The sequence below is a fragment of the Neoarius graeffei genome, chromosome 16, assembly GCF_027579695.1.
Source record: "Neoarius graeffei isolate fNeoGra1 chromosome 16, fNeoGra1.pri, whole genome shotgun sequence".
NCBI lineage: Eukaryota > Metazoa > Chordata > Actinopteri > Siluriformes > Ariidae > Neoarius > Neoarius graeffei.
The window spans coordinates 3516492-3541109 of NC_083584.1; the positions used below are offsets into that span (position 1 = coordinate 3516492).

General features: G+C 42.5%; 1 protein-coding gene across 2 annotated transcripts; it reads left to right on the plus strand.

The window, feature by feature from the left end:
* fbxl20 (F-box and leucine-rich repeat protein 20) lies at nt 1-22638 on the plus strand. 2 transcript variants are annotated; one of them, XM_060942334.1, is made up of 15 exons: nt 1-305; nt 6020-6081; nt 7982-8036; nt 11117-11191; nt 11352-11446; nt 12090-12158; nt 12260-12355; nt 12635-12761; nt 13558-13632; nt 15186-15316; nt 16986-17046; nt 17171-17215; nt 17308-17364; nt 19193-19405; nt 20571-22638. In XM_060942334.1, the coding sequence occupies exons 1-15, from the start codon at nt 264-266 to the stop codon at nt 20676-20678; spliced, it is 1311 nt and encodes a 436-aa protein (XP_060798317.1). In that variant the 5' UTR covers nt 1-263; the 3' UTR covers nt 20679-22638. The 2 variants fall into 2 exon arrangements, with proteins under 2 accessions (XP_060798317.1, XP_060798316.1); XM_060942333.1 differs by lacking the exon at nt 1-305 and having other exon boundaries at nt 6037-6081; nt 7982-11191.
* Nucleotides 22639-24618: the final 1980 nt, after the last annotated feature.

Here is a 24618-nt window from a genome sequence, read left to right on the forward strand (position 1 = left end):
AGGAGGTGGAGAGGAGGTGGAGATCTGCAGCGAAACCCACAGCAGATAAGATCGGCTTAATTCCAGCTCAGGAGCGGCTCTGTTCTCTCACTGGAGAAGAAGAGGAGGAATACTCATTGGGTTTATTTGTGAGACAGATGGGAGAATGAGCAGGAGAAGGCGGCTTCACATCGCCAGAAACAGGACACACAAGTCGGTTTTGCCCTTTTAACCAGCGGATCATTGGCACATCGAGTCATCTCCAGGAATAGTGCGGCTGTGGAATGGGGAAGGAGGTGAACGGGGTGTCGCGGAGTCGCTTTGAGGTGAGAGGCTGCCTTCCACAGGACCGGCGGCTGATGATTCGGGGGAGATCAGTGTGTTAGAGGAGGTTTCGGGCCTTGTTTATCCCAGCTGTCAGCTGTTTCCTCTTTGTTTTTGTGCAGCTCAGTGTTTCCTCTTAGGCCGAGGTGGTTTCGTGCTCACTTGAATATTAACAGCTCGTTTAGCCGCTTTCACAGACCTGCTGCCCCCGAACCCGAGCCCAGGGCCTGCGGGCCGCTTACTGAAGCTCCACATGGCGCTGCTGCTCGCGTTTGTCGGCCTGCTCTTTCCTTCCCTTCTTTCAGCCGTCTACCAAAACAAACCCGCCGCATGTCACACACACACACACACACACAGCCTGGAGAAAACACACCGCTTTATTCGACACTTTACACACGAAAGCGCATCATGTGCGGAGTTTAATGGGATCTGATCATAAAAGCGGGCGGTTATAGAGCTGAGCCGCGCGCGCGCCCGCCAGGCCTCGGCTCATGAAGGAGCGGTTTGGGGACTCGACCCGACACCCGCCCGGGTTCCGCTGAGCGCCGGCTGAAGGGACACTGCAGCTGTGGTGGGGTCACTAATCCTCACCCACTGACTGATTATTTATTTGAAAACGTGGCAGATCTGAGACTCGGTCGGGTTTAGCATGCAGGCTAACTCAGGGTGTTCGATGTGGGGTGGCAAAGTGGGGCAGAAACACCCCAATGGGTGGCAGGATGTCACTGTTTATTTACTTGTTTACTTACTGTCTCATACTGAAACAAACAGTTCCATCTAAACACCTACAGCCGTGTGGTGACTAAAGTCAATTTCCTTTTAAATAATAATATTGAGGATGTCACAGGCTGGTGCACAGATATACCGTATGAAGTTTATCTTCGAGTGGTGAAATGTATAATTTTATATCACGAGTGAAAATATTTTCAACACGAGAAGATAAACTTCATATCTTCAAGCCAACGTGTGATTTTCTTTTGATTATATCAACACATTCGCAAACAAGAAATCCCTACATTTATCAAAACAGTTCATCGAGTTCCTCAGGTTCTCCATGTCCCAGATGGAGCTCGGATGAAAAATACAAGTGGCTTATTTACCAGTAAAACACTCGTGTCTATGTAATGTTTAATAATTATTCACTGAAGTGAATATCAGTGAATAATAATCAAGACGAAGGCAATGTTGTTATTCCCTGAGCCTGAGGCGGACAGTTGTTTTATTATATATAATGCATGGGGCTAAATTACTCAATTCTGACTGGTCAATCAAGGAGGGCTTTTTTTCCTTAACACTGGGCCGTATTTCTGAAATGCTATTGGCTGGTTCGTTGCTTGGTTACAGTTACAAAAATTAGCAAATTCTGTCAACAAAATGGCTTTTGCAAAGAAGTTCCAATAAAATTTTGTAAACCACTTTCAAAATCCTCGTGTCGTGTCGCCGTGTCATGATGAAAGGCGCTTTAGAAACTGATTCGAACGTGCAAGATAGTCTCGCACCCTGATCGGTTCAGAAAACGTGAATGACAAATGTTGTGAACTTGAACAGCTTCCGAAGTATGAATTTGGCCCTAAATATTACAAACAAGTAATCGTGTAGTTCCTCATAAAATTAAGGATCAATTTCACTCGTGATCTCAAAGTTTTGAAATTTTCGAAACTTCGAAATCACTCATGAAATTAATTGATCCTTAATTTTACTCGTCCCCATACAATTACCGATACTAATACATAGGTGATTTATTTAAAAAAATCGTATTAAAGAAATTACTTACTTCAAAATCAGTATGTAAATGTAATAACTTTGCAGCACAGACTTGTCCTTTTTCCACACCAGCCTTTCTCAAAATTATATATTCTAACAGTGAAATAAATAAAATGAATTAAAATTCCAAAAAACGATAGTTACACTAATGCAGATCATCGCCGCCTCATGCATCATCAAAATTTGTCTCCTGGCCCCCTTTCCCACGTCACAACCTCACTGCCGGGGTCAGCATGACTGCGTATGTTTTATATGGGGGTGCCTTGAGAATTTGCATACGGTACTTCTGAAGGGTGCTGTGACTGAAAAAAGGTTGAGAAACGCTGGTCTACACTGAGTCACATAAAATACTTTGTTTAGAAATCGATAAATCACAACTCCACCTTCCCTTTAAACAGTTTTAGACCAAACTTCGGAGCATCTTTAATGCTTTTAGGAACAGCATTTTCTTTCATCATTTGTAATTCTTCATCACTTACAGTGGCGAAGCGATTGGACGCCGTTTTACTGAGTCACTCGAGGTGATTATTGAGAAATAGTCAGAATCTCTCGACCAATCAGCACGCGATTTCCTATAATCACCTGCATATTTATACTAATACTAATGTGTAATGTATCTCCAGGTGTTTATGTTGAGAAATCCACAATGTCTTCTTTTGTTTTTACTTTGCGTCCACACTGACATCCTGAAAACCACAGTTTTTGCTGAAACCTTCAGACGGACCATTCTAGGAAGCAAAATCTTCTGTCTCAGAATAATAACACTCGGTATCATTCTGCTAACGTTAAATCATTAGCGGGAGTCCTGGTCGCCCGATCCAACACACCTCGCTGAACAAACAGTCACACCTGTTGGAATATAATGTTGCCATGACAACCACCATGTAGCCCTCACTAATGTTAGCCACATTAACTCTACATTCACGTTAGCAGCTGATAAAGCAACAGGAGGCTCGCTAGCATGAACCTCGATGGATCTTCAAACTGTAATAGTCGACGGATTACAGCATCAGGTGTAAAATATTTCACTAATATCACACACATTTTAATGAACAATATCAGAAACTCCGTCGCTTCATATTAATAACAAGAAGAACCCTTTATTCATCACATGCACACTTCAAGCACAGTGAGATTCATCCTCTGCATTTAACCCATCTGAAGCAGTGAACACACACACACACACACACACACTCAGAGCAGTGGGCAGCCACACCAGAGCGCCCGGGGAGCAGTCAGGGGTTCGGCGCCTCGCTCAAGGGCACTTCAGCCCAAGGCCGCCCCACGGTAACCTAACCTGCATGTCTTTGAACTTTTCTTTTGAAGAAAGAAAGCAATTAAAAAACCCCACCCCCAATTCATCTCATCTCATTATCTGTAGCCGCTTTATCCTGTTCTACAGGGTCACAGGCGAGCTGGATCCTATCCCAGCTGACTACGGGCGAAAGGCGGGGTTCACCCTGGACAAGTCGCCAGGTCATCACAGGGCTGACACATAGACACAGACAACCATTCACATTCACACCTACGCTCAATTTAGAGTCACCAGTTAACCTAACCTGCATGTCTTTGGACTGTGGGGGAAACCGGAGCACCCGGAGGAAACCCACGCGGACACGGGGAGAACATGCAAACTCCACACAGAAAGGCCCTCGCCGGCCGCGGGGCTCGAACCCAGGACCTTCTTGCTGTGAGGCGACAGCGCTAACCACTACACCACCGTGCCGCCCCCTCCAATACATAAAATAACATAAATAAACTAACCATTAATTTAGGACTGAAGTAGCAACACCCTGTAAGAGTAGGCGGGGTTAGTGCGTGCTAATGGTGCGTGCTGCACTTTTAGCTCTCTTTGCCTTTTAGAGTTTTGTGGGCGTGGCTAAATTACACATTTTTTTTTTTTCCATTAATGGGCATGGTAATTGACGTCTGATTGACATTTATCAAAATACACATTTGAGTCCATAGAAAATCAGGAACTTTTGTAAATATGGAGGGAATTTTTACTTTGGTTTGTCCATAAAAATATTTACACGCAACTTACGACTACACTTCTAAACAGTTGATAAATGAGACCTATTATGATTCAGGTCTCAAAGTGTAATGTTTAGTGTAACGTTTTAAGCTAAAAGTCTGTAAGATGCAGAGAGGAAGAACGTTATGAGGAAACTCACAGGAAATTCATCATTTCTTATAAGTATTGCGTAGATAAAGACCTGGTGTGAACGCTTGCTAGTCAAATTCTCAGTTCTGTTTTCTGTCTAATATCATAGCAAAGGGGGAAAATCGATTAGGAACTCTGTGAATAAATGAATGTTTTATATAAACATGTGGAAACTTGTATATAAACGCTATGTACATTGGTAACATGGACGCTAAGTTTAATGTCTGGTAACATTGTTTAATATCTTTTGCGTAGTTGTGGTACGAGCAAGATACTCTTGTTGTGATTGTTGGTAATTTGATTCAGTTGTGCTCTACTGTGTGTCAGGGTGTATTACCCATAATGCACCAGTATGTAATTAAATGTGTAAAGTTAAAGCTACTTTATTAGGAACAAAGAGTTAGAGGTCATGATTAGCATTTAGTGTTTCTGTAGGGATTTAACTAAATACAACTCTAATCTCATACACTAACTGCTGATTAAACCGTTAGCTAGCAGGCTACAATAGCGAATACTCTCTCTCTCTCTCTCTCTCTCTCTCTCTCTCACAGCAATAAACAGCACGACTCTCATTCCTTTATAGCTGTGATAGAAAACAAAGATAACCAAATCCTTCAGTAACGCTGAATCCATAATCATCTGTAATTTTCAATTGTTTTAGCTGGAAGAACTATCTTTTGCTAAAGTTTTCAGTTCTTCACTCTTTTAGTATTAAAGCTCATTCGAGGCTGTATGAGGAGCGTAATGCTCACAGAGATCATTCAGCATGAGACAGTAGTGGAAATGTCACACATGAATGTAGGAGAAACTGTAGGATGATGATGATGATGATAAGGGCAGTTATGTTGCATCCAAAAATCGTTTAGCATTAGCATCCTTGCTGTTGTCACTGAGAAAGGCCAGAGTAATGAAAATAAAATTTAAAATGTGAATTTTGTTGGGGTTGTCATGTGGGTTTTAAGAAGCGATCCTGAGGTAAAATAATAAAAAAGTAAAAGGATTTAAAAAGAAAAATGGAAAACTATGAAGTATTTCATTGTTAGCGTTGTTCTGATGAATATTCTGAGAGAAGAAAACAGAGAGAGAGAGAGAGAACTCATGAATGTAGTTTTTAATGTAGGATTTATAAAGTAAAATCATCTCAGTGGATAAATTGAGATAAGATAAGGACATGTGCTAGCTTCTCCTACCCGCGCACAAGCTAACTGATAACTGAGCTAATGTGCTAGCGAGTACACAGCTCTTGTGTGTTTTCTACATAAATGTAAACGCACAGTGCCCGTGGAAGCGATACACAACCATCAAGAACATCAACATTTTCCTCAGATTTGTCATTAAATTATTAATAAAATGATTCTGTATGGTGAAGATTACTGTAATTACGCTTAGCATCCAGCGCTAATCCAACTCACATGGGTTTTGCTGTATTGAGAAACGGCAGTGTTGCATCACAACTTCTAAACTCTGAGCTGAACTTGTGTGAAAGTGTGAAAGGATCATTTGTGTGGAATTTTCTGCTGAACTCCAGGTGTACTCTACTGTATATACAGGACTGGATTTAGAGCCGCTGGTGGCCAGTTTCAAATATTTTTCATTCACAATACAACTTTTACTCCTCGACTGTTTCCAGTCAGGACGTCTTGTACACAAATAAGTGTGTGTATATATATATATATATATATATATATATATATATATATAAGTTTTTATGTTCCATAAAATCAGGAATATTGTCTTTTTTTTTTTTTTTTGCTTTTAGCTAATTATGCTGATATCTTTATTCCTCAGATGTTCTCAAACAACGACGAGGCGATCATCAACAAGAAGCTTCCGAAGGAGCTGTTGTTACGGTTAGTAGGCAGATCAGCTGAAAATTCAAATTCAATCTAAATTGCTTGAAACTGGTCTCGATGAATTCAGAATTGAATGCAGAACAACATACATTTTGCAGAATACAAATTTTATATCCATTTTTTTTTTTTTAGATATTACAAATCAAAGGTTGAAGAAACGGCTTAATTTTTTAGAAAACTGCGGTAACGTCCATCTGAGGGTCACATGGTCCATAATGGGGCTCATTAACCAATGAGATCAAATGTTTTTTTTTTCTTCATAGCGTTTCTATTTTTTTCAAGATATTTACATGGAAATTGGCAGCACATAGATGGCTGTAGACTGAATACAAAGTTTTTGAAAAATTAGTAAAAACAAATTCTGTAAATTAGTATTAATTATGCTAATTAGGTAAAAATGGTAAATTGGTACACTCTCTTCTTCAAAGTTTCACCAAATGGCTTTATTTGTGCAATATAAAGCTGATCTTAACTCATTTATACATCACACAGGAGGAGAAATCAGTGTTAATTATAAAATCTGCATAAATAAACACTGAATATTTCACATCTACTATTCTCTATCAGAATAAAAAAGTAATAAAAGATGATTTCTATCCCCTTCTTTGTGCTCTGTAGGCCTTTGTATTTCTCAGTAGGGCTGACTAGTGTTTATATGAAATAAAATAAATGATTATTTTGATTAATATTCACAGCTTTCAAAGCGAACCTCGAAAAAACTGTCTGATCCACATCCAGTAAACAATTCACATTAACTCAACTGAAACCGACACTCGCGTTTCTGACATCCGTTTTTTAAAATCTCATTCCGACCACTAAGATCTCAATATTTTTCATCAAAACAACTCCAGTTATATTCTAAAATAGTTATTTATTTACATGAATCAGTTTGATTTGAAAAAAATAAGTAGGTAAAGCTATGAAAACTCATTTCAAAATCTTCCGTGAATCAGAACATCAAAACTAGCAGAGGGAAAATGTTGCTGAATCCTTCATCAGAAACAGTGAGAGCGAGAGAACATCACTATAAAAGTGATCTGATTGATATTGACGAGTAATCCAGTGGGAAACTGATTGAGAGAGAGAGAGAGAGAGAGAGAGAGCCTGACCGCTTTCCCGTGACTCAAAAAGCAGCGGCAGTTTCCCGACGTCCCGCGAGCAGAGTTTTTACTCCGTTGTACCGACTTCAACCTGCCGTTACTCCCAAAGCACTGAACAGACCTTAACCAGATACATTTCTTTGGAAAGCAGAGATTATAAGCTTTTTAATGAGAGTATTCATGATAGGAAATATTCAAGAGTTAAACAATGACAGGTTTGGAAACTTGGATGAGCGTCTGCATGCACAGTTTTCACAGAACGGCCAGTGAGCGTCTGATACGTCTACGGTTAGTGAGGTCACACAGATCGGACTGCTCTGAGCTGATGAGTTAGATGTTAAATGATGTTCCAGGATTATTTAAAGAAATCAAAATCAGTCTTTCAGTTTGTGTGATGGACAGCAATATAGCAAGAAAAAAATACAAAAATTCACCAGAGTGAGAGTGTGTAAATTATTTTTTTTTATTTCTGCAAAGCACAAAAATGGTCAGATATTCAGTATAATTAGCCAGGAGGTGACTCGTAATGTAGCATCATAGCAAATTCAATATGTTAAATAAATTAAATATATTTATTTAATCACTTCGTTATTATCATTACCAGTTAATTTTTTGCAGTACAGTTTTGGATATGAGCTATAATGCTAATGTTGTTATGGAGTAGTAGAAGCTCATGGCCACGGGATGAGGCTGTGGAAATAAACTCCTGGCGTTTGTCACCCTGTGTGTTCTCTATAAACTTTTACAAACTGAAATCTTTTACAAACTGTGTTCATCTGAATATTTTCCTTTTCCAGAATTTTCTCATTTCTAGATGTGGTCACGCTCTGTCGCTGCGCACAAGTGTCTCGGGTGAGTGTGTGTGTGTGTGTGTGTGTGTGTGTGTGTGTGTGAGAGAGAGCGCGAGAGAGAGATTTATCATTGTGTGTTTACATCAGATTGATTTGATTGGTTCTAAAAGGTTTTAAAGGAGAACTGAAGTCATTTGTAAACTTGCTTTATTTCTTAATTAGCGTGTTATTCAATGACGTTTTGGGTTTTAGTAACCTTATATCGTGACTCGTATTGGGAACTAATCGCAATTAAATATTATACTTATCGGCCTTTTCGGTGTTTAGCCGTGTTGAATTTAGTTCGTTTGGTCGATGGCAGGCGTCGCTTATCCGCGCGATCTTCACGAGACTTGTGCGAGACTTCAAAACGTGAAGCGTCACCCAGGTGTCAGTGCCGCCATTTTGAAAACTGTTTTCCAAACGAAATATTGCACAAAAACGAGTTTAAACGACGATTACTGCCTACTTTTTTCAAACTTTCCTGATCGCTATCAAAACAAATAAAACTTCCGGCTTGATCACATCAGCATTCGAAAGAGGGCGCGTGCGTCTTTTGACGACCCCTGTGTCCAAAATCGCTCCCTACTCACTATACAGGGCACTATACAGCGGGGACACCATTCTGTAGTGCTGTCCAAAACCTTAGTGAGGATAATTTACACCCTATATAGTGCACTCAAAGTATCCCACGATGCATCACAAAAAGTAGTGCATAACGACGGTCACTAACCAAAGCAATATATCCCATCATGCATTGTGGTCGCGCTGAAAGAAATCAAATTAAAAGTCTCAAATGTGATTTAATAAAAGGCAGCGGTGAAGAAGAAAGGATTCAGGCTTGATTTAAAAGAGCTGAAAGCTGCAGGTACTGTGTATTGATTAATGTGGGATATGCGCTCAGTATAATATGGATTTATCACAAACACACACGCGTGTATTTATTATTTTGAAACCCACCAGCCGACTGATCTGGCACGTTTTAATTGTGCAACAGTAATGACGTAAATACCAGCGTGACGGACTAGTGTCCGAAAGCGTTTTTCATTTTACCAATGAGCTCAATATAGAGCTGGGTGATAAATCGATTTTATCGATGAATTCGAATTTACAGTTAAGGACGATGTGTTTTTATGAAAATTGGTTTTCTCTCAGTTTTAACTTCCTCCACCGATGCTCTCCTCTGCGCATGTGCAGAACGGATCGGGCAGCAGGGACGGATCGGGCACTGACACTATCGCCCTCCTCCCGCGCACTTGCCATAGAGACACACAAACAGCATGGCAGCGATTGGGGGAAAGCCGCAACTTGTGCCCAAGAAAGGAGTAACTTCCTCCGTGATCTGGAATTGGTTCGGTTTTGCGGCGTCGGACGCAGACCAAACAAGTCCTCGTTGTAAGGTGTGTTTGAAAACAGTTGCTTCCAAAGGACGCAGCACGACGAATTTATTCCAACCCCTTAAACAGAAGCCTGCAGCGGAGCGGGAGAAGTGCTGCTCCCAGCGGAACGAACACCGCCGCAGCGCGAGCGCACCATCCGCAGCAAAGCAAGCAGCCGCCCCGGACACGTTTCCCACCGTGTGCCTGATGATCAGAACGGGGCGGTGGAAGGCAGTCACAGATGTTATCGCGATGTTCTCATCTACAAGCTTGTTTTTTGGCTTCTTTTTGGTTTCTGGTTGCACTTTAACCCCAAAGGGGAAATTTAAGTGAAAACAAAATAAAGGTAAAACTTGTTTTGAACCATTTCTTTGTCATCTGTAGTTTGATTTTTAGTAGGGAAAAAAATCGATGAAAATTGGATTTTTTTGTGAAAAAATCGAAGATTTTTTTTTTTTTTAGGCCATATCGCCCAGCTCTAGCTCAATATATAGTCCACTATATAGTAATTCCCTATATAGGGAGTAGTGAACAAGTGAGCGATTTTGGACACCGGGAACGTTGGCAGATGTTGGTCACTTTGATTTCCGCTGTACGTTTTACTGCTGTCCTACGATGTCTCACGCAGGTCTCAACGCATCTCGATTATGGCCATTGCTTTGACATATGGACTGATCTATTACAGAGCAGATTTCAAACACTCAGAACTTGCTATAGCAGCGACAAAATAGCGATCAAAAATGCATTCCTATATTTAATAAAATGAGAAATAGAATTTTGATAGATTTTGACTGTTTGGGAACCACAGGATTTCATCTCTGCTTTTTGCGGATGATGTTGTCCTGTTGGCTTCTTCAAACCAGGACCTTCAGCATGCACTGGGGCGGTTTGCAGTCGAGTGTGAAGCAGCTGGGATGAGAATCAGCACCTCCAAGTCCGAGGCCATGGTTCTCGACCGGAAAAGGGTGGCTTGCCCTCTCCAGGTTGGTGGAGAAGTCCTGCCTCAAGTGGAGGAGTTTAAGTATCTCGGGATCTTGTTCACGAGTGAGGGAAGGATAGAGTGTGAGATCGACAGGCGGATCGGTGCAGCCTCCGCAGTGATGCGGTCGCTTTACCGGTCCGTCGTGGTGAAGAAGGAGCTGAGCCAAAAGGCGAAGCTCTCGATTTACCGGTCGATCTACGTTCCGACTCTCACCTATGGTCATGAGCTTTGGGTAATGACCGAAAGGACAAGATCACGGATACAAGCGGCCGAAATGAGTTTCCTTTGCAGGGTGGCTGGGCGCTCCCTTAGGGTGAGAAGCACAGTCACTCGGGAGGAGCTCGGAGTAGAGCCGCTGCTCCTCCACATCGAGAGGAACCAGCTGAGGTGGCTCGGGCATCTCTTTCGGATGCCTCCTGGACGCCTCCCTGGGGAAGTGTTCCAGGCATGTCCCCCCGGGAGGAGGCCCCGGGGAAGACCCAGGACACGCTGGAGGGACTATGTCTCTCGGCTGGCCTGGGAACGCCTCGGTGTTCTTCCCGAGGAGCTGGCCGAGGTGTCTGGGGAGAAGGAAGTTTGGGCTTCCATGCTCAGACTGCTGCCTCCGCGACCCGGCCCCGGATAAGCGGACGAAGACAACAAGATGAGAGAATTTTGATAATAAAAAAAATTTGCCTTCAGTTCTCCTTTAATGATGTGAAAAAGAGAGTGTGTGTGTGTGTGTGTGTGTGCGCTCCTCAGTCGTGGAACGTTCTGGCTCTAGATGGCAGTAACTGGCAGCGCATCGACCTCTTCGACTTCCAGAGGGATATCGAGGTCAGGAAAGACACACACACACACACACACACACACACACACACACACACACACACACACACACACAATATTACAATCTGCTTTAATATTACCACATCTCTAACTGTATGTGTGTGTATAAGAATACAGTGGGGTGTGTGTGTGTGTGTGTTTAATGCAGGGTCGTGTGGTAGAGAACATTTCAAAGCGATGTGGAGGTTTCCTGAGGAAGCTCAGTCTCCGAGGCTGTTTAGGTGTGGGAGACAGTGCACTGAGGTACTTCTTTCTTTCTTTCTTTCTTTCTTTCTTTCTTTCTTTCTTTCTTTCTTTCTTTCTTTCTTTCTTTCTTTCTTTCTTTCTTTCTTTCTTTCTTTCTTTCTTTCTTTCTTTCTTTCTTTCTTTCTTTCTTTCTTTCTTTCTTTCTTTCTTTCTTTCTTTCTTTCTTTCTTTCTTTCTTTCTTTCTTTCTTTCTTTCTTTCTTTCTTTCTTTCTTTCTTTCTTTCTTTCTTTCTTTCTTTCTTTCTTTCTTTCTTTCTTTCTTTCTTTCTTTCTTTCTTTCTTTCTTTCTTTCTTTCTTTCTTTCTTTCTTTCTTTCTTTCTTTCTTTCTTTCTTTCTTTCTTTCTTTCTTTCTTTCTTTCTTTCTTTCTCTCTCTTTTCTTCATTCTTCTCCCTCCCTCTTTCTCCCTCCTTCTCTTCCATCGTCCTTCTCTCCGTCTCCCAGCTCTTTAGGATCACAGCCCACAGTGAAAGTTTCCCAGAATAAACGGTGTACAGTGCAGATCCTGCGCTGTCAGTAATGAATATCTTCACGTGTTTGTCGGAGTGGATTTCGTGGTGTTTAATGTGTTCTGGCTGTTTCTGTCTCCGTTATCATCACAGCAGGGTTTGTTTGTTTATTGTTTTGTGGTTTTATTGCAGGACGTTTGCGCAGAACTGCAGAAACATTGAGCTGCTCAGTCTGAACGGCTGTACAAAGATCACAGACAGGTGTGTGTGTGTGTGTGTGTGTGTGTGTGTGTGTGTGTGTGTGTGTGTGTAATTAAATAATAATTACTGATAAATGTGTGTTTGTGTGTGTGTGTGTGCAGTACCTGTAACAGTCTGAGTAAATTCTGTCCCAAACTGAAGCACTTGGATCTCGCCTCATGCACCTCCATCACCAACCTGTCTCTCAAAGCACTCAGGTGAGTAAACACACACACACACACACACGCGCACGCGTGCCCAGTTTGCCCCTTCCTGCCCTGTGTAAAGCCCCTCTCCTCCTCTGTCGTACTGTAATCGCGCCGTCAGTGTGAATCAGAGGAACCGGTTCCACTTTCCCGGTTCCTCTCCTGATTCCTTTCTGAAGTTCTTGCACAGATTAGCGTTTATCTGTCTAAAAGTGATTTTGTAAGAATGAATGCGAAAGCCGTCTGGTCTCTCTTGTTGTAGATGTTCTGTGTGTTTCTCTCTGTGTGCAGTGAGGGCTGTCCGATGTTGGAGCAGCTGAACATCTCCTGGTGCGATCAGGTGACCAAAGACGGAATCCAGGCGCTCGTCCGCTGCTGTCCGGGGCTGAAAGGCCTGTTCCTCAAGGGCTGTACACAGGTACCCCGGGGCCTCAGTCAGGTCCTCCTGCATGTGCTGAAATGAAATATTCCTCATCCTCCATATCTGTCTGTCTCTCTCTCTCTCTCTCTCTCTCTCTCTGTGTCTGTGTGTCTCTCTCTGTGTCTGTGTGTCTCTCTCTGTCTGTCTGTCTGTGTGTCTCTCTCTCTCTCTGCGTGTGTGTCTCTCTCTCTCTCTGCGTGTGTGTCTCTCTCTCTCTCTGCGTGTGTCTCTCTCTCTCTCTCTCTCTCTCTCTCTCTCTCTGCATGTCTCTCTCTGTATGCGTGTGTGTGTGTCTCTCTCTCTCTATGCATGTGTGTGTGTCTCTCTCTCTCTCTGTGTCTGTGTGTCTCTCTCTCTCTCTCTCTCTGCATGTGTGTGTCTCTCTCTCTCTCTGTCTGTGTCTCTCTCTCTCTCTCTCTCTCTCTCTCTCTCTCTCTCTCTCTCTCTCTCTGCATGTGTCTCTGTCTCTCTCTCTCTCTCTCTCTCTCTTACTCTCTCTCTCTGCGTGTGTCTCTCTCTCTGTGTCTGCGTGTGTGTTCTGTGGATTTAATGCACCAGTTCATTCACACAGCTATTTAACATTATTTATGTAATTAACACTATTTAAATCTATTTAACATTTATATTTAAATATTAGAGCAGGAAGTATTCCACATTCCCCCACAGACGGTGTGGTTTCTATAGTAACCGCTCCTCCACAGGGGCGTGTCCAGCGGACTGTCCGTGTTGGTGGACATTAGTGGGAAACTCCTGATGTAACCGTGGCTTTTATTCTGTCTGTTCTCTTGCGTAGCTGGAAGACGAGGCTCTGAAACACATCGGTGCTCACTGTCCTGACCTGGTCACGCTCAACCTGCAGACGTGTTCAGTAAGACACGCGCACACACACACACGCGCACGCACGCCCATCAAATGGAGTTGAGGTTTTATTTATAACTTGATGTGAATAATTTTATTCAGTCTAAGTTGGTTAACTTTTCTTCAGGTGGGTTATTAGCTCCTCTGTCCGTCAGGCTGATGATCTGTTGCCATGGCGCCGCGGCTGTCGTCCACAATTCAGTTAAATCGTGTCTCCTCCGTCAGTTCTCCACGGGTTTCTGTTCCGATTGTTTTGTCTGAAAGAACTCATCAGTCACGCAAAACTTGGTCGTTGTTTTGTCAGATTTTTTGCTCACGAGTTACTAATTAGGCCAAATTAACAGATTTTCCAGTCCTCTCACTAGAATTGTCTCTCCTCTCTCAGTTCTCATCCCATTCCAGTTCTGGTCGATGTTTTGGGTCGATCTTCCCTCAGGGAACAAAACTTGATCATTTCTTTGTTGATTTTTTTGTTTTTCCTGTTCTAAACAATTTGTTTACAACTTTTTGTTTCTTTTCGGTTAAATCGTGTCTCCTCCCTCAGTTCCCAGTGGATCTCAGTTCTGATCGTTTCAACTCGACCTTCTGCACAACACTGTCGCTGTATCGTCCAACAAATTAGTCATTAGGTCACTTAACACATTTCCTTCTGACTAGAATTGTATCTCCTCTCATTTATCATCCGGATTCAGTTCTGATGGATGTTTTGGGTCGGTCTTCCCTCAGGGAACAAAATTTCATCCTTTTGTTGATGTTCCTGTTGTAAACAGTTTGTGGTGGAGGTTGGTCCTCTCTCACATCGTCACATTTCGGTTCTGTTTGTTTTGGTCGTCAGGGTTGTTTTGATGGCCGGCCAGATGAGCTCCTATGTCCTTGATGTTCTGATTAATCTCCTATCTAGTTTGAACCCTTTTTTTTGGCAGCCAAGAACCCTTAATTATCCTCATCCAGAACCCTTAACCTCCTAAGGCCCAAGCTGTTTTTTTACATGCATTTTTTTATTTCTCTTTGCTATTTGGGCTTATTAGAACCTGATTAGAATAAAAACTAAGCATCACCTTTTGATACGATGTACTTTTAGAGAAAAAGTATGTCCACATATGTGGATTCTTGTTCCGAATTTCCATAAAGTGCTGTCCACGCATGTGACCGCTGAGCCCTAGGAGGTTAAAGAACCCTTTTGTTCTTTATGTATGTGTGTGTGTGTGTATGTGTGTGTGTGTGTGTGTGTGTGTGTAGTATCTGTAAACTGTACAAATTCCAAATTATTCCTCATTATGTTCTTCTTTAATATCTAGAACCTGTCTGGAGTTTAACCTTTTATGTGGCTCTTGGTTCTTTCTACCCTTGCCTTCAAGGGTTCCTTAATAGTTTTTGGTTAATTAAAGGTTCTTAGCTTCTGAAAGAGTTTCATTTTCAGAAAGGAACCCTTTTCAGAGTCAAACAGATTGTGTAATAGTGTAGATATGACGAGAAATTTGTGTCTGTGGTTTTCATATACACACGTGTGTGTGTGTGTGTGTGTGTGTGTGTGTGTGTGTGTGTGTGATTTGTTCTGAGCAGCAGATCACAGATGAAGGCTTAATAACGATTTGTCGAGGTTGTCATCGGCTGCAGTCTCTGTGCGTGTCCGGCTGCGCGAACATCACAGACGCCATTCTAAATGCTCTGGGACAGAACTGCCCTCATCTCAGGTACACGCGTGCATATGAATATATATATATATATGTGTGTGTGTGTGTGTGTGTGTGTGTGTGTGTGTGTGTATCTCTCACGCAAGCAGTCCTACTGAGAGTTTATCTCCTATTATTCCATCCACATTCACTGGATATGAGCAGTTACGCGCTCTGATTGGCGACTCTACTACGAGGATATCAGCTCATATACCGTGAGTAGAAAAAAACAAAATGGCGGAGCGTGTTACTGAAGCAACCGAGGACAAAATAAAAACTCAAAAACAAAACTGTAAAAAATACAAAAAAAGCAACAAAATATGGAATAAAAGTTTTTGATGATAAGAACATATTTTTTTTTTTTCCCTCAAGAATTAATCTTATCATATTTTTTCACAAATCGCTCCGGTCATTTCGCCGGTTTGTTTGCATTTTCAGCGGAAATGATTTTGTCGGGGGTGGCACGGTGGTGTAGTGGTTAGCGCTGTCGCCTCACAGCAAGAAGGTCCGGGTTCGAGCCCCGGGGCCGGCGAGGGCCTTTCTGTGCGGAGTTTGCATGTTCTCCCCGTGTCCACGTGGGTTTCCTCCGGGTGCTCCGGTTTCCCCCACAGTCCAAAGACATGCAGGTTAGGTTCACTGGTGACTCTAAATTGAGCGTAGGTGTGAATGTGAGTGTGAATGGTTGTCTGTGTCTATGTGTCAGCCCTGTGATGACCTGGCGACTTGTCCAGGGTGAACCCCGCCTTTCGCCCGTAGTCAGCTGGGATAGGATCCAGCTCGCCTGCGACCCTGTAGAACAGGATAAAGCGGCTACAGATGAGATGAATGAGATGATTTTGTCAGACGTTTTGTATAAAGTTTTTATTTATTGAATTTGCTAAAAATAAAAATGCTCAGTTTCTCAAAATCCAGTGAATGTGGAGAGAATAAAACCGTCATTCCACTCAGTCTCACCGTACATGGATTATAGACAACTCGGTGCTACGCGCCTCGTCACCCATCAGCTCATGTACGACTCGATTTCATGGAATAACTGTTAAATATACCACAGCCCAGCTGAGAACTGCACTCTGATTGGTCAGAAGGTGTTGATTTAGTTTTCTTTAACAGCAGCTCTGACAGTAGTGCAGGTTTATATTCATGCCCTCATTCAGATACGTTATCGTTTCTATAGTAACCGCTCATTCACAGGGGCGTGTCCAGCAGACGCTCCACTGATTTAGTTTTCTTAAAGTAAAGAGCTGTGCGTGCGTGCGCGTGCGTATCGTCTCTGGAAGGAGTCTCCAGTGTGTAACAGTCAGAGATGAAGCTGAAACGTGACGTTTCTGACGTGAGATGATGTTCGTGTGTCTTTGTGGTTTCTCAGTAACATGATGACACGAGCTGCGTTTCTAATTTTTGTCTGATTAACTTTGAGAGCGAGAATAAAGAGACTCTGCTGAGGGAGCGACTGTTTACAGCTGCTACAACATCCGCGAGACCAGGAACGAACTTCTTGTAACATTAAACGTAACTATAAATGGATTTTAAAAAGTATGACGTCATTCTTTTCAAATTAAAAAAATTGGTGAACTGCTGTGGTATAAGAGGAATAAAATTCTTGGGGATGTGCTGCCAGAGGAAAAGAATCAACTTTGCTATAAGAATAACTGATAGAGAGATTTTATATCTTCATCTGTGTGTCTTTCAGAATATTAGAAGTGGCTCGCTGTTCCCAGCTCACAGACGTCGGCTTTACCACACTCGCAAGGGTGAGTGACGCACGTTCTCTTACACGTGCGTGTACGGTACAGACGGTGTCTATGGACTTAAGTGTTTTTGTTCTAATTAAATATCAGCGTAAATGTTGTCCCTCTTCCTCGGTTTCTTCTGCAGAATTGCCACGAGTTGGAGAAGATGGATCTGGAGGAGTGTGTACAGGTGAGTGGGCGTCAGTTGTTTTGATTTTATTTTTTTCAATCCCGTCCACTACAGAGATGTGACGGGAACAGTGTGATGTGTTTTTGCTGTAGATCACAGACGCCACCCTCATCCAGCTGTCGATACACTGCCCTCGGCTCCAGGTTCTCGTAAGTGATGTCACTTTATTTAGTCCACTGACCCGCCTCCTTTCTCTCCGTCGTCATGGCACCACCTGTCAGCATCATGACTCCCCTCATGTGTATCCCCTTGTTTTTCTCCCTTTTATTTTCACAGTAACTCCTCCTTCTCCTTCAATCAGTATGGCCACGCCCTCTTATCTTTCACTCTTTTCTGTCATTAAGACTTTCTTCTCTTTTTTTTTTTTCTCTTTGTGGTATTAAAGTAATTCTCCTTTCTCTCCATCAGTGCCATTCTGTTCACTACCGCCCTTTTCCTTTCTATGTGTTCATGGTGACTCCTTTTTAACTCCTCCAGCCGACAGGTGATTAGTTTATGCCGTCGTGTGTTGTCTGTCATCGTCCACATTTCATGAAAATTGCTTCTTCACCAATTTTTATTCTTATTGGCAGGAAGGTCGGTCTGCCTGGGGTGCATATAGCTTCTATCCAAATTTGCATAATTGTGATTCATAATGAAGATATGGAGTAATTAATTAATCAATCCCTAATGAGCAGTTTCCACACAAATCGCTTCTCCTCCCTCAATTCTTCACCGATTTTGATTCTTTCTGGTATGAAGGTAGGGGAACCTAGGGTGCATAGAACTTCTACTCAGATTTATTTAATTACAATTATTAATGAAGTTATGGACTAATTAAGCCTTAATGAGCAGTTCAACAAAAATCTGTCAATTCCTCACCGTTTTGGATTCTTTCTGGTAAATAGGTTGGTATTGTTAGAGTGGATATCGCTTGTATATATCGCTTGTATATCGTGTATATAGCTCGCAACATTTGTTGCGCAAGGTGGCCCACTTTAGATCGTTCCTTCTGGACCAGATGGGGCCGGAGTGAGCCACGCCCTCACTGACGGTCTCGTTTTATTTTATTATTTTATGATCATTCCTTTTCCTCCCTGTGTCATTTGTGTCTCTTCTTTCCTCTGTCTCTTCATGATCTCCCCCCAGTTTTCTCTCTTTGACAAAGCAGTAACTCTCACTTTTTGGCTGAAGCCTACAGAGGCACCCGTCTGTATGTGTGTTTCACCGAGTTCGAGCGTGTTTAAGAATGTAATTGGCGTGCCAGCCTCAGGAAGCGATAACACGGTCGTGGTGTGGCACCGCTGCGTACTGACTCTGTAGGTGCCACGTTATGTAACCTCAGTTTGCGATGTAATCCTCTGTGGCCGAGTGGTCGAGAGCGCTGTCCAGGAAAGGAATGCATTTTGCAACATTTCTCCGAATCCTGGTGTCGCTGTATTTCTGAGCAGGTTTTTTTTTTTTTCTATTTATGTGCCTTTGTGCCGCTTCCTGAGACTTTTTCCCCACAAATGAATCTAATGGAAGAATTTACTGAACTAAGTTGCTGATGTCTTGCACTGTTTAAAGTTTAGGCCATATCGCTACGTTTTTATAACCTTCTCGAGCTTCATAATTTATATACCCAGCTCATAACACGCCGCAGCTTCTATCTCCCAATCAGAAAACGTCTGAGCTCAGACCTGCGCAGGTTTCTTCTCTCTCTCTTCTCATTATGGTAACGACTCCTTTTTCTTGATGTCATTTTGTTAACTGTTTTTATATGTTCCGTTACTCTGTGTGTGTGTGTGTGTGTGTGGGGGGGGTAACTGGGTTCATGACACCAAGTTACTTACTTTGCACTCTAATTTACTTCAACTTCTCTTTATTACTCTGTTATTATGGTAGAACCTCTTTTTACTCTTGATGCAGTTTAACATAATTTCGCTTTATTCCTGTGTCATGACCGTAACACCTTTTTTTTTTTTTTTTTTTTTTTTTTTGTGTGTGTGTGTGTAGAGTCTGTCTCATTGTGAGCTGATCACGGATGATGGGATTCGTCACCTGGGCAGTGGGCCGTGCGCTCACGACCGCCTGGAGGTGATCGAGCTTGATAACTGCCCGCTCATCACCGACGCCTCCCTGGAGCACCTCAAAACCTGCCACTGCCTCGACCGCATCGAGTTATACGACTGCCAACAGATCACACGTGCTGGGATTAAGAGGCTCAGAGTGAGTCCACACACACACACACACACACACGCGCGCGCATGTGATTCGCAGTATTTTCATGCTCTGGGTGGGTTTCACTCAGTTCTTTGTTTCTTGTATCAGACTTACAAATGTTTTACATTTTTACTGTCCTAGAATTAGCCCCACCCACAGCTCCACCCTTCTCTCCTAAATCGTGTCATTTGCACTTTTTTTAACAGAGGCAAGCGGTTTCGGTAGCTAGCAGTTCACCTTTCAGCCAGCAGGGGGCTCTTAAAAATGACCCCTTGCTCCTTCGTGTAGGTCTGAGCCGTTAAGAACATTATTGAGTCATGAGTCAGTTGGCGCGTGAGCCCTGGGTTGGTCAGGGAGTTCACTGGAGACTGAGCTTTTGCTCAGATAGTGAATCAGTTATGTCTCCAGTTGACTGTTGACTGAATCATGAGTCATTTGGGGGATTTGTGTGAGGTCTGTGAGTCAGGTGAGTGTGTAAAGCACGAGTCATTTGTTTTAGTTACAAGTCTGTCAGGTGAAGCTATAAAATAAGCCTCGGCTGACAACTGAGTCACACTGACGTAACCTACCTGATTTCTTTCATTTGACTCATGCAGCTGATTCATATAACTTGCAGAGTTGCTGACTGACTCAAGTCATATTTTGTGCGCTCAGCTGATAGACTCATAACTCACACAACTGACTCATGAAGCAGTCAGGTGATTCATGGATTTGTTTGCTGAGTCTGTGAGCCATGAATCAGTTGAGTGAGTTATGAGTCTCAGGTGAGTCGGTAGTAAATGAGTCAGTTATGAGTCATTCAGTGAGTCTGCAAGTCATATGAATGTCAGGTGAAGCATATGAATCAGTCAGACAAGTTATGTCAATGTGAGTCAGTTGGCAGTCATGAGTCAGTAATGAGTCATTTGGGTGAATCGCATGAATTAACGTCATTCATGCTGTGAGGATGAATGAGTAAACTGGTCCACTTTGCTTTTACCTGACGATAAGGTCACCAGATTTGCTTACAAACTCAGTAAAGGCAGCATTTAATCGCAAGTGAGGACAATAAAAGTAAAGTAAAGTGTTTTTGGAGCAGTTATTCAGTCACTGGAATATAGTGATGAGCAGAATGGGTGGAGTCTGGGATTAAAATGCTAAGGTTTTGTTTTGATTTTTTTTTTCCATCCAGACTCACTTGCCCAACATTAAAGTCCACGCCTACTTTGCACCAGTGACTCCTCCCCCTTCAGTAGGAGGAAGTCGCCAGAGATTTTGCCGCTGCTGTATCCTGCTATGATGTCACAGTCTCCGCCTCCTCAACCTTGAATGACCATTGACCCTGATTGTCCAGTCGCACATGCTGGGGGATCGTTTGATAAAGCGAGAGAGAGAGAGAGAGAGAGAGAGGTGTGTGTGTGTGTGTGTGTGTGTGTCCGTCCTTACAGTGTTCAGGACACTTCTCACATTTCTTCAGAAATTCACTGCACATCTAAAAGTATTTATAATTCAGATGCATGGTGTTGCTGCTGTTAAGCCTGAGTGCTGCACAGCGCCCCCTTGTGGAAATCTTCAGTCGTCTAGACATGAAACGTGAGTCAGTAAGTGAGCAGTGGGTGAGTCATGAGTCATTTGGGGAGTTGTTTGGTCAGTTAGTGAGTCCATGAGTCATTTAGTGAGTGAGGGATGACTTGGTGAATGAGTGAGTCATCAGTCAGTTAGTAAAGCGAGTCATGACTCATGAGTCGGTCTGCAGGTGAGTTGTGAATTGAATAGTGAGTCGAGGAGTCAAATCCAGGAGTCAGTTGGGAGTGAGCCATGGGTCAATTAGTGAGTCCAGGAGCCAAGTCGAGGAGTCGGTTAGCAAGTGAGACATGGCTTAGTGAATCAGTTATGGGTCAGCAAGTGAGTCATGAACCAAGAGTCAGTCAGCAAGTGAGTCATGAGTTGGTTAGTGAGTGGGATATTCAAGGTTTTGAGATGAGGCTGTGAGTTATGACTCATTTGAATGAGTTATGAGTGTTTTGGGTGTCGGTAAAACAGAGATCTCTCAGAGTCATTTCCATCAGTCATGAGTCTGCAAGTCTTATAAATCGGTTACATGAGTCATAGTCAGGTGAATCATTTGGGCAGGTTACGTCAGTGCGAGTCAGTTGGTGGGCCATCTGTCAGTTGTCAAGTTGTACGAGTCGGTTGTTTGAGTCGTATGAATTTGTCAGGTGAGACGGGAGTCAGTGGATCACATCTAAAAAAATTATAGTCATAAATAGTTGGACATTGCTCCCAAATACAAACTTATTAATGATTTTAATTTAACTAGGACGGTTTTCCAAAAGTCACTACGAATGGACACACAAACTCTCTCTCTCTCCCTCTCTCTCTCTCTGAGGTTTGGTCACACAGAGGAACCTGACTATTTTTCTAAAGCAGTAAAATATGCCAAAAGCTGCATGTTACAAATCTAGTTTTTATAAAAAACAAAAAACCAACAACAATCCATGTGATGGGCGGGGCCTGAACACAGGGGAAGCAGGAACGGACAACTCGGCAAGGTCACAACAAGCCAGCCAATCGGACTGGACTGGATTGGAAGAGGTACATGGAACTTTGAGTGGGCAGGGCCTGCATGCACAGCCAATTAGACATTAGGAAGGAGTCAGTGGTGTCACAACTGGCCAATCAGATTGCAGGAGGACAGATATGATCAGTGACTTCATATGGTGGATTTAAAGAATGATGTGTGTGTGTGTGTGTGCGTGCGCACACTGGAAAAGGTGATTGGTGAAGTGTTGGGGTTGAGGTGGGACACACACTCTCTCTAACCACAATGAGAAAATGAACTGAACCAATCAGAGAGTGTGTATTAATGTTGTCACTGTCTGTACGGTTTGTGTGCGTGGTGGCTTTGGTTTACACACTCCACCCATGATGGAGAAACTGGATCTACACACTAGTTCATCACTACAGGAGCCGACTGGTTTAAGAAATATCTATCTCACACACACACACACACACACACACACTGTCTCTCCATTATACAAACATGTCTATGTCTCTCACACGTTTGTCTTTGTCTGTCTGTACAGTACACAATTTGTGTGTGTGTTGGGGATGGTGTGACTAGTTATTGCAATTCCCCTTGTTGTAAATCTGTTCCCTTTTACTTTGTTTTTGTTTTCCTTTTTACGATTAACCCCTATAAATAGATAAATAAATGAATGAATATGTATGTATGAATAAATATATAACTATATTATTAACAGCTGTGTGGTGGTATTTTGTGTGTGTGTGTGTGTGTGTGAGAGAGAGAGATGATTTGAAGTGTTTATTACAGTGGTGCTTGAAAGTTTGTGAACCCTTTAGAATTTTCTATATTTCTGCATAAATATGACTTAAAACATCATCAGATTTTCACACAAGTCCTAAAAGTAGATAAAGAGAACCCAGTTAAACAAATGAAACAAAAATATTATACTTGGTCATTTATTTATTGAGGAAAATGATCCAATATTACATGTCTGTGAGTGGCAAAAGTATGTGACCCTTTGCTGTCAGTATCTGGTGTGACCCCCTTGTGCAGCAATAACTGCAACTAAACGTTTGCGGTAACTGTTGATCAGTCCTGCACACCGGCTTGGAGGAATTTTAGCCCGTTCCTCCGTACAGAACAGCTTCAACTCTGGGATGTTGGTGGGTTTCCTCACATGAACTGCTCGCTTCAGGTCCTTCCACAACATTTCCATTGGATTAAGGTCAGGACTTTGACTTGGCCATTCCAAAACATTCACTTTATTCTTCTTTAACCATTCTTTGGTAGAACGACTTGTGTGCTTAGGGTCGTTGTCTTGCTGCATGACCCACCTTCTCTTGAGATTCAGTTCATGGACAGATGTCCTGACATTTTCCTTTAGAATTCATTGTTCCATCAATGATGGCAAGCCGTCCTGGCCCAGATGCAGCAAAACAGGCCCAAACCATGATACTACCACCACCATGTTTCACAGATGGGATAAGATTCTTATGCTAGAATGCAGTGTTTTCCTTTCTTCAAACATAACGCTTCTCATTTAAACCAAAAAAAGTTCTATTTTGGTCTCATCCATCCACAGAACCTTTTTCCAATAGCCTTCTGGCTTGTCCACGTGATCTTTAGCAAACTGCAGATGAGCAGCAATGTTCTTTTTGGAGAGCAGTGGCTTTCTCCTTGCAACCCTGCCATGCACACCATTGTTGTTCAGTGTTCTCCTGATGGTGGACTCATGAACATTAACATTAGCCAATGTGAGAGAGGCCTTCAGTTGCTTAGAAGTTACCCTGGGGTCCTTTGTGATCTATTACACGCCTTGCTCTTGGAGTGATCTTTGTTGGTTAACCACTCGTGGGGAGGGTAACAATGGTCTTGAATTTCCTCCATTTGTACACAATCTGTCTGACTGTGGATTGGTGGAGTCCAAACTCTTTAGAGATGGTTTTGTTACAAAACCAAACAAAGGAGATTTCTGAGGACCTCAGAAAAAGCGTTGTTGATGCTCATCAGGCTGGAAAAGGTTACAAAACTTTTGTAACCTTTTCCAGCCTGATGAGCATCAACAACGCTTTTTCTGAGGTCCTCAGAAATCTCCTTTGTTCGTGCCATGATACACTTCCACAAACATGTGTTGTGAAGATCAGACTTTGATAGATCCCTGTTCTTTAAATAAAACAGGGTGCCCACTCACACCTGATTGTCATCCCATTGATTGAAAACATCTGACTCTAATTTCACCTTCAAATTAACTGCTAATCCTAGAGGTTCACATACTTTTGCCACTCACAGATATGTAATATTGGATCATTTTCCTCAATAAATAAATGACCAAGTATAATATTTTTGTCTCATTTGTTTAACTGGGTTCTCTTTACCTACTTTTAGGACTTGTGTGAAAATCTGATGATGTTTTAGGTCATATTTATGCAGAAATATAGAAAATTCTAAAGGGGTTCACAAACTTTCAAGCACCACTGTTTATGGGCACGTGCATTACTTTGTACACCGCAGCGAGATGAAGCTGCTTCAGAGCCAGTCAGCCAATCAGATCTCTCCATTGTAAACCCGCCCCATGCTGACCTGGAGGCTGTCTCTGATTGGCCTCCAGTGCAAATTAAACCTCAGAAACAAAACTGGATCCTGAATCACGTTTAAAATTGTATTACCGTCTCTGACCACCAGAGGGCGCCTGCGGCCGACACTGACGCTGCGG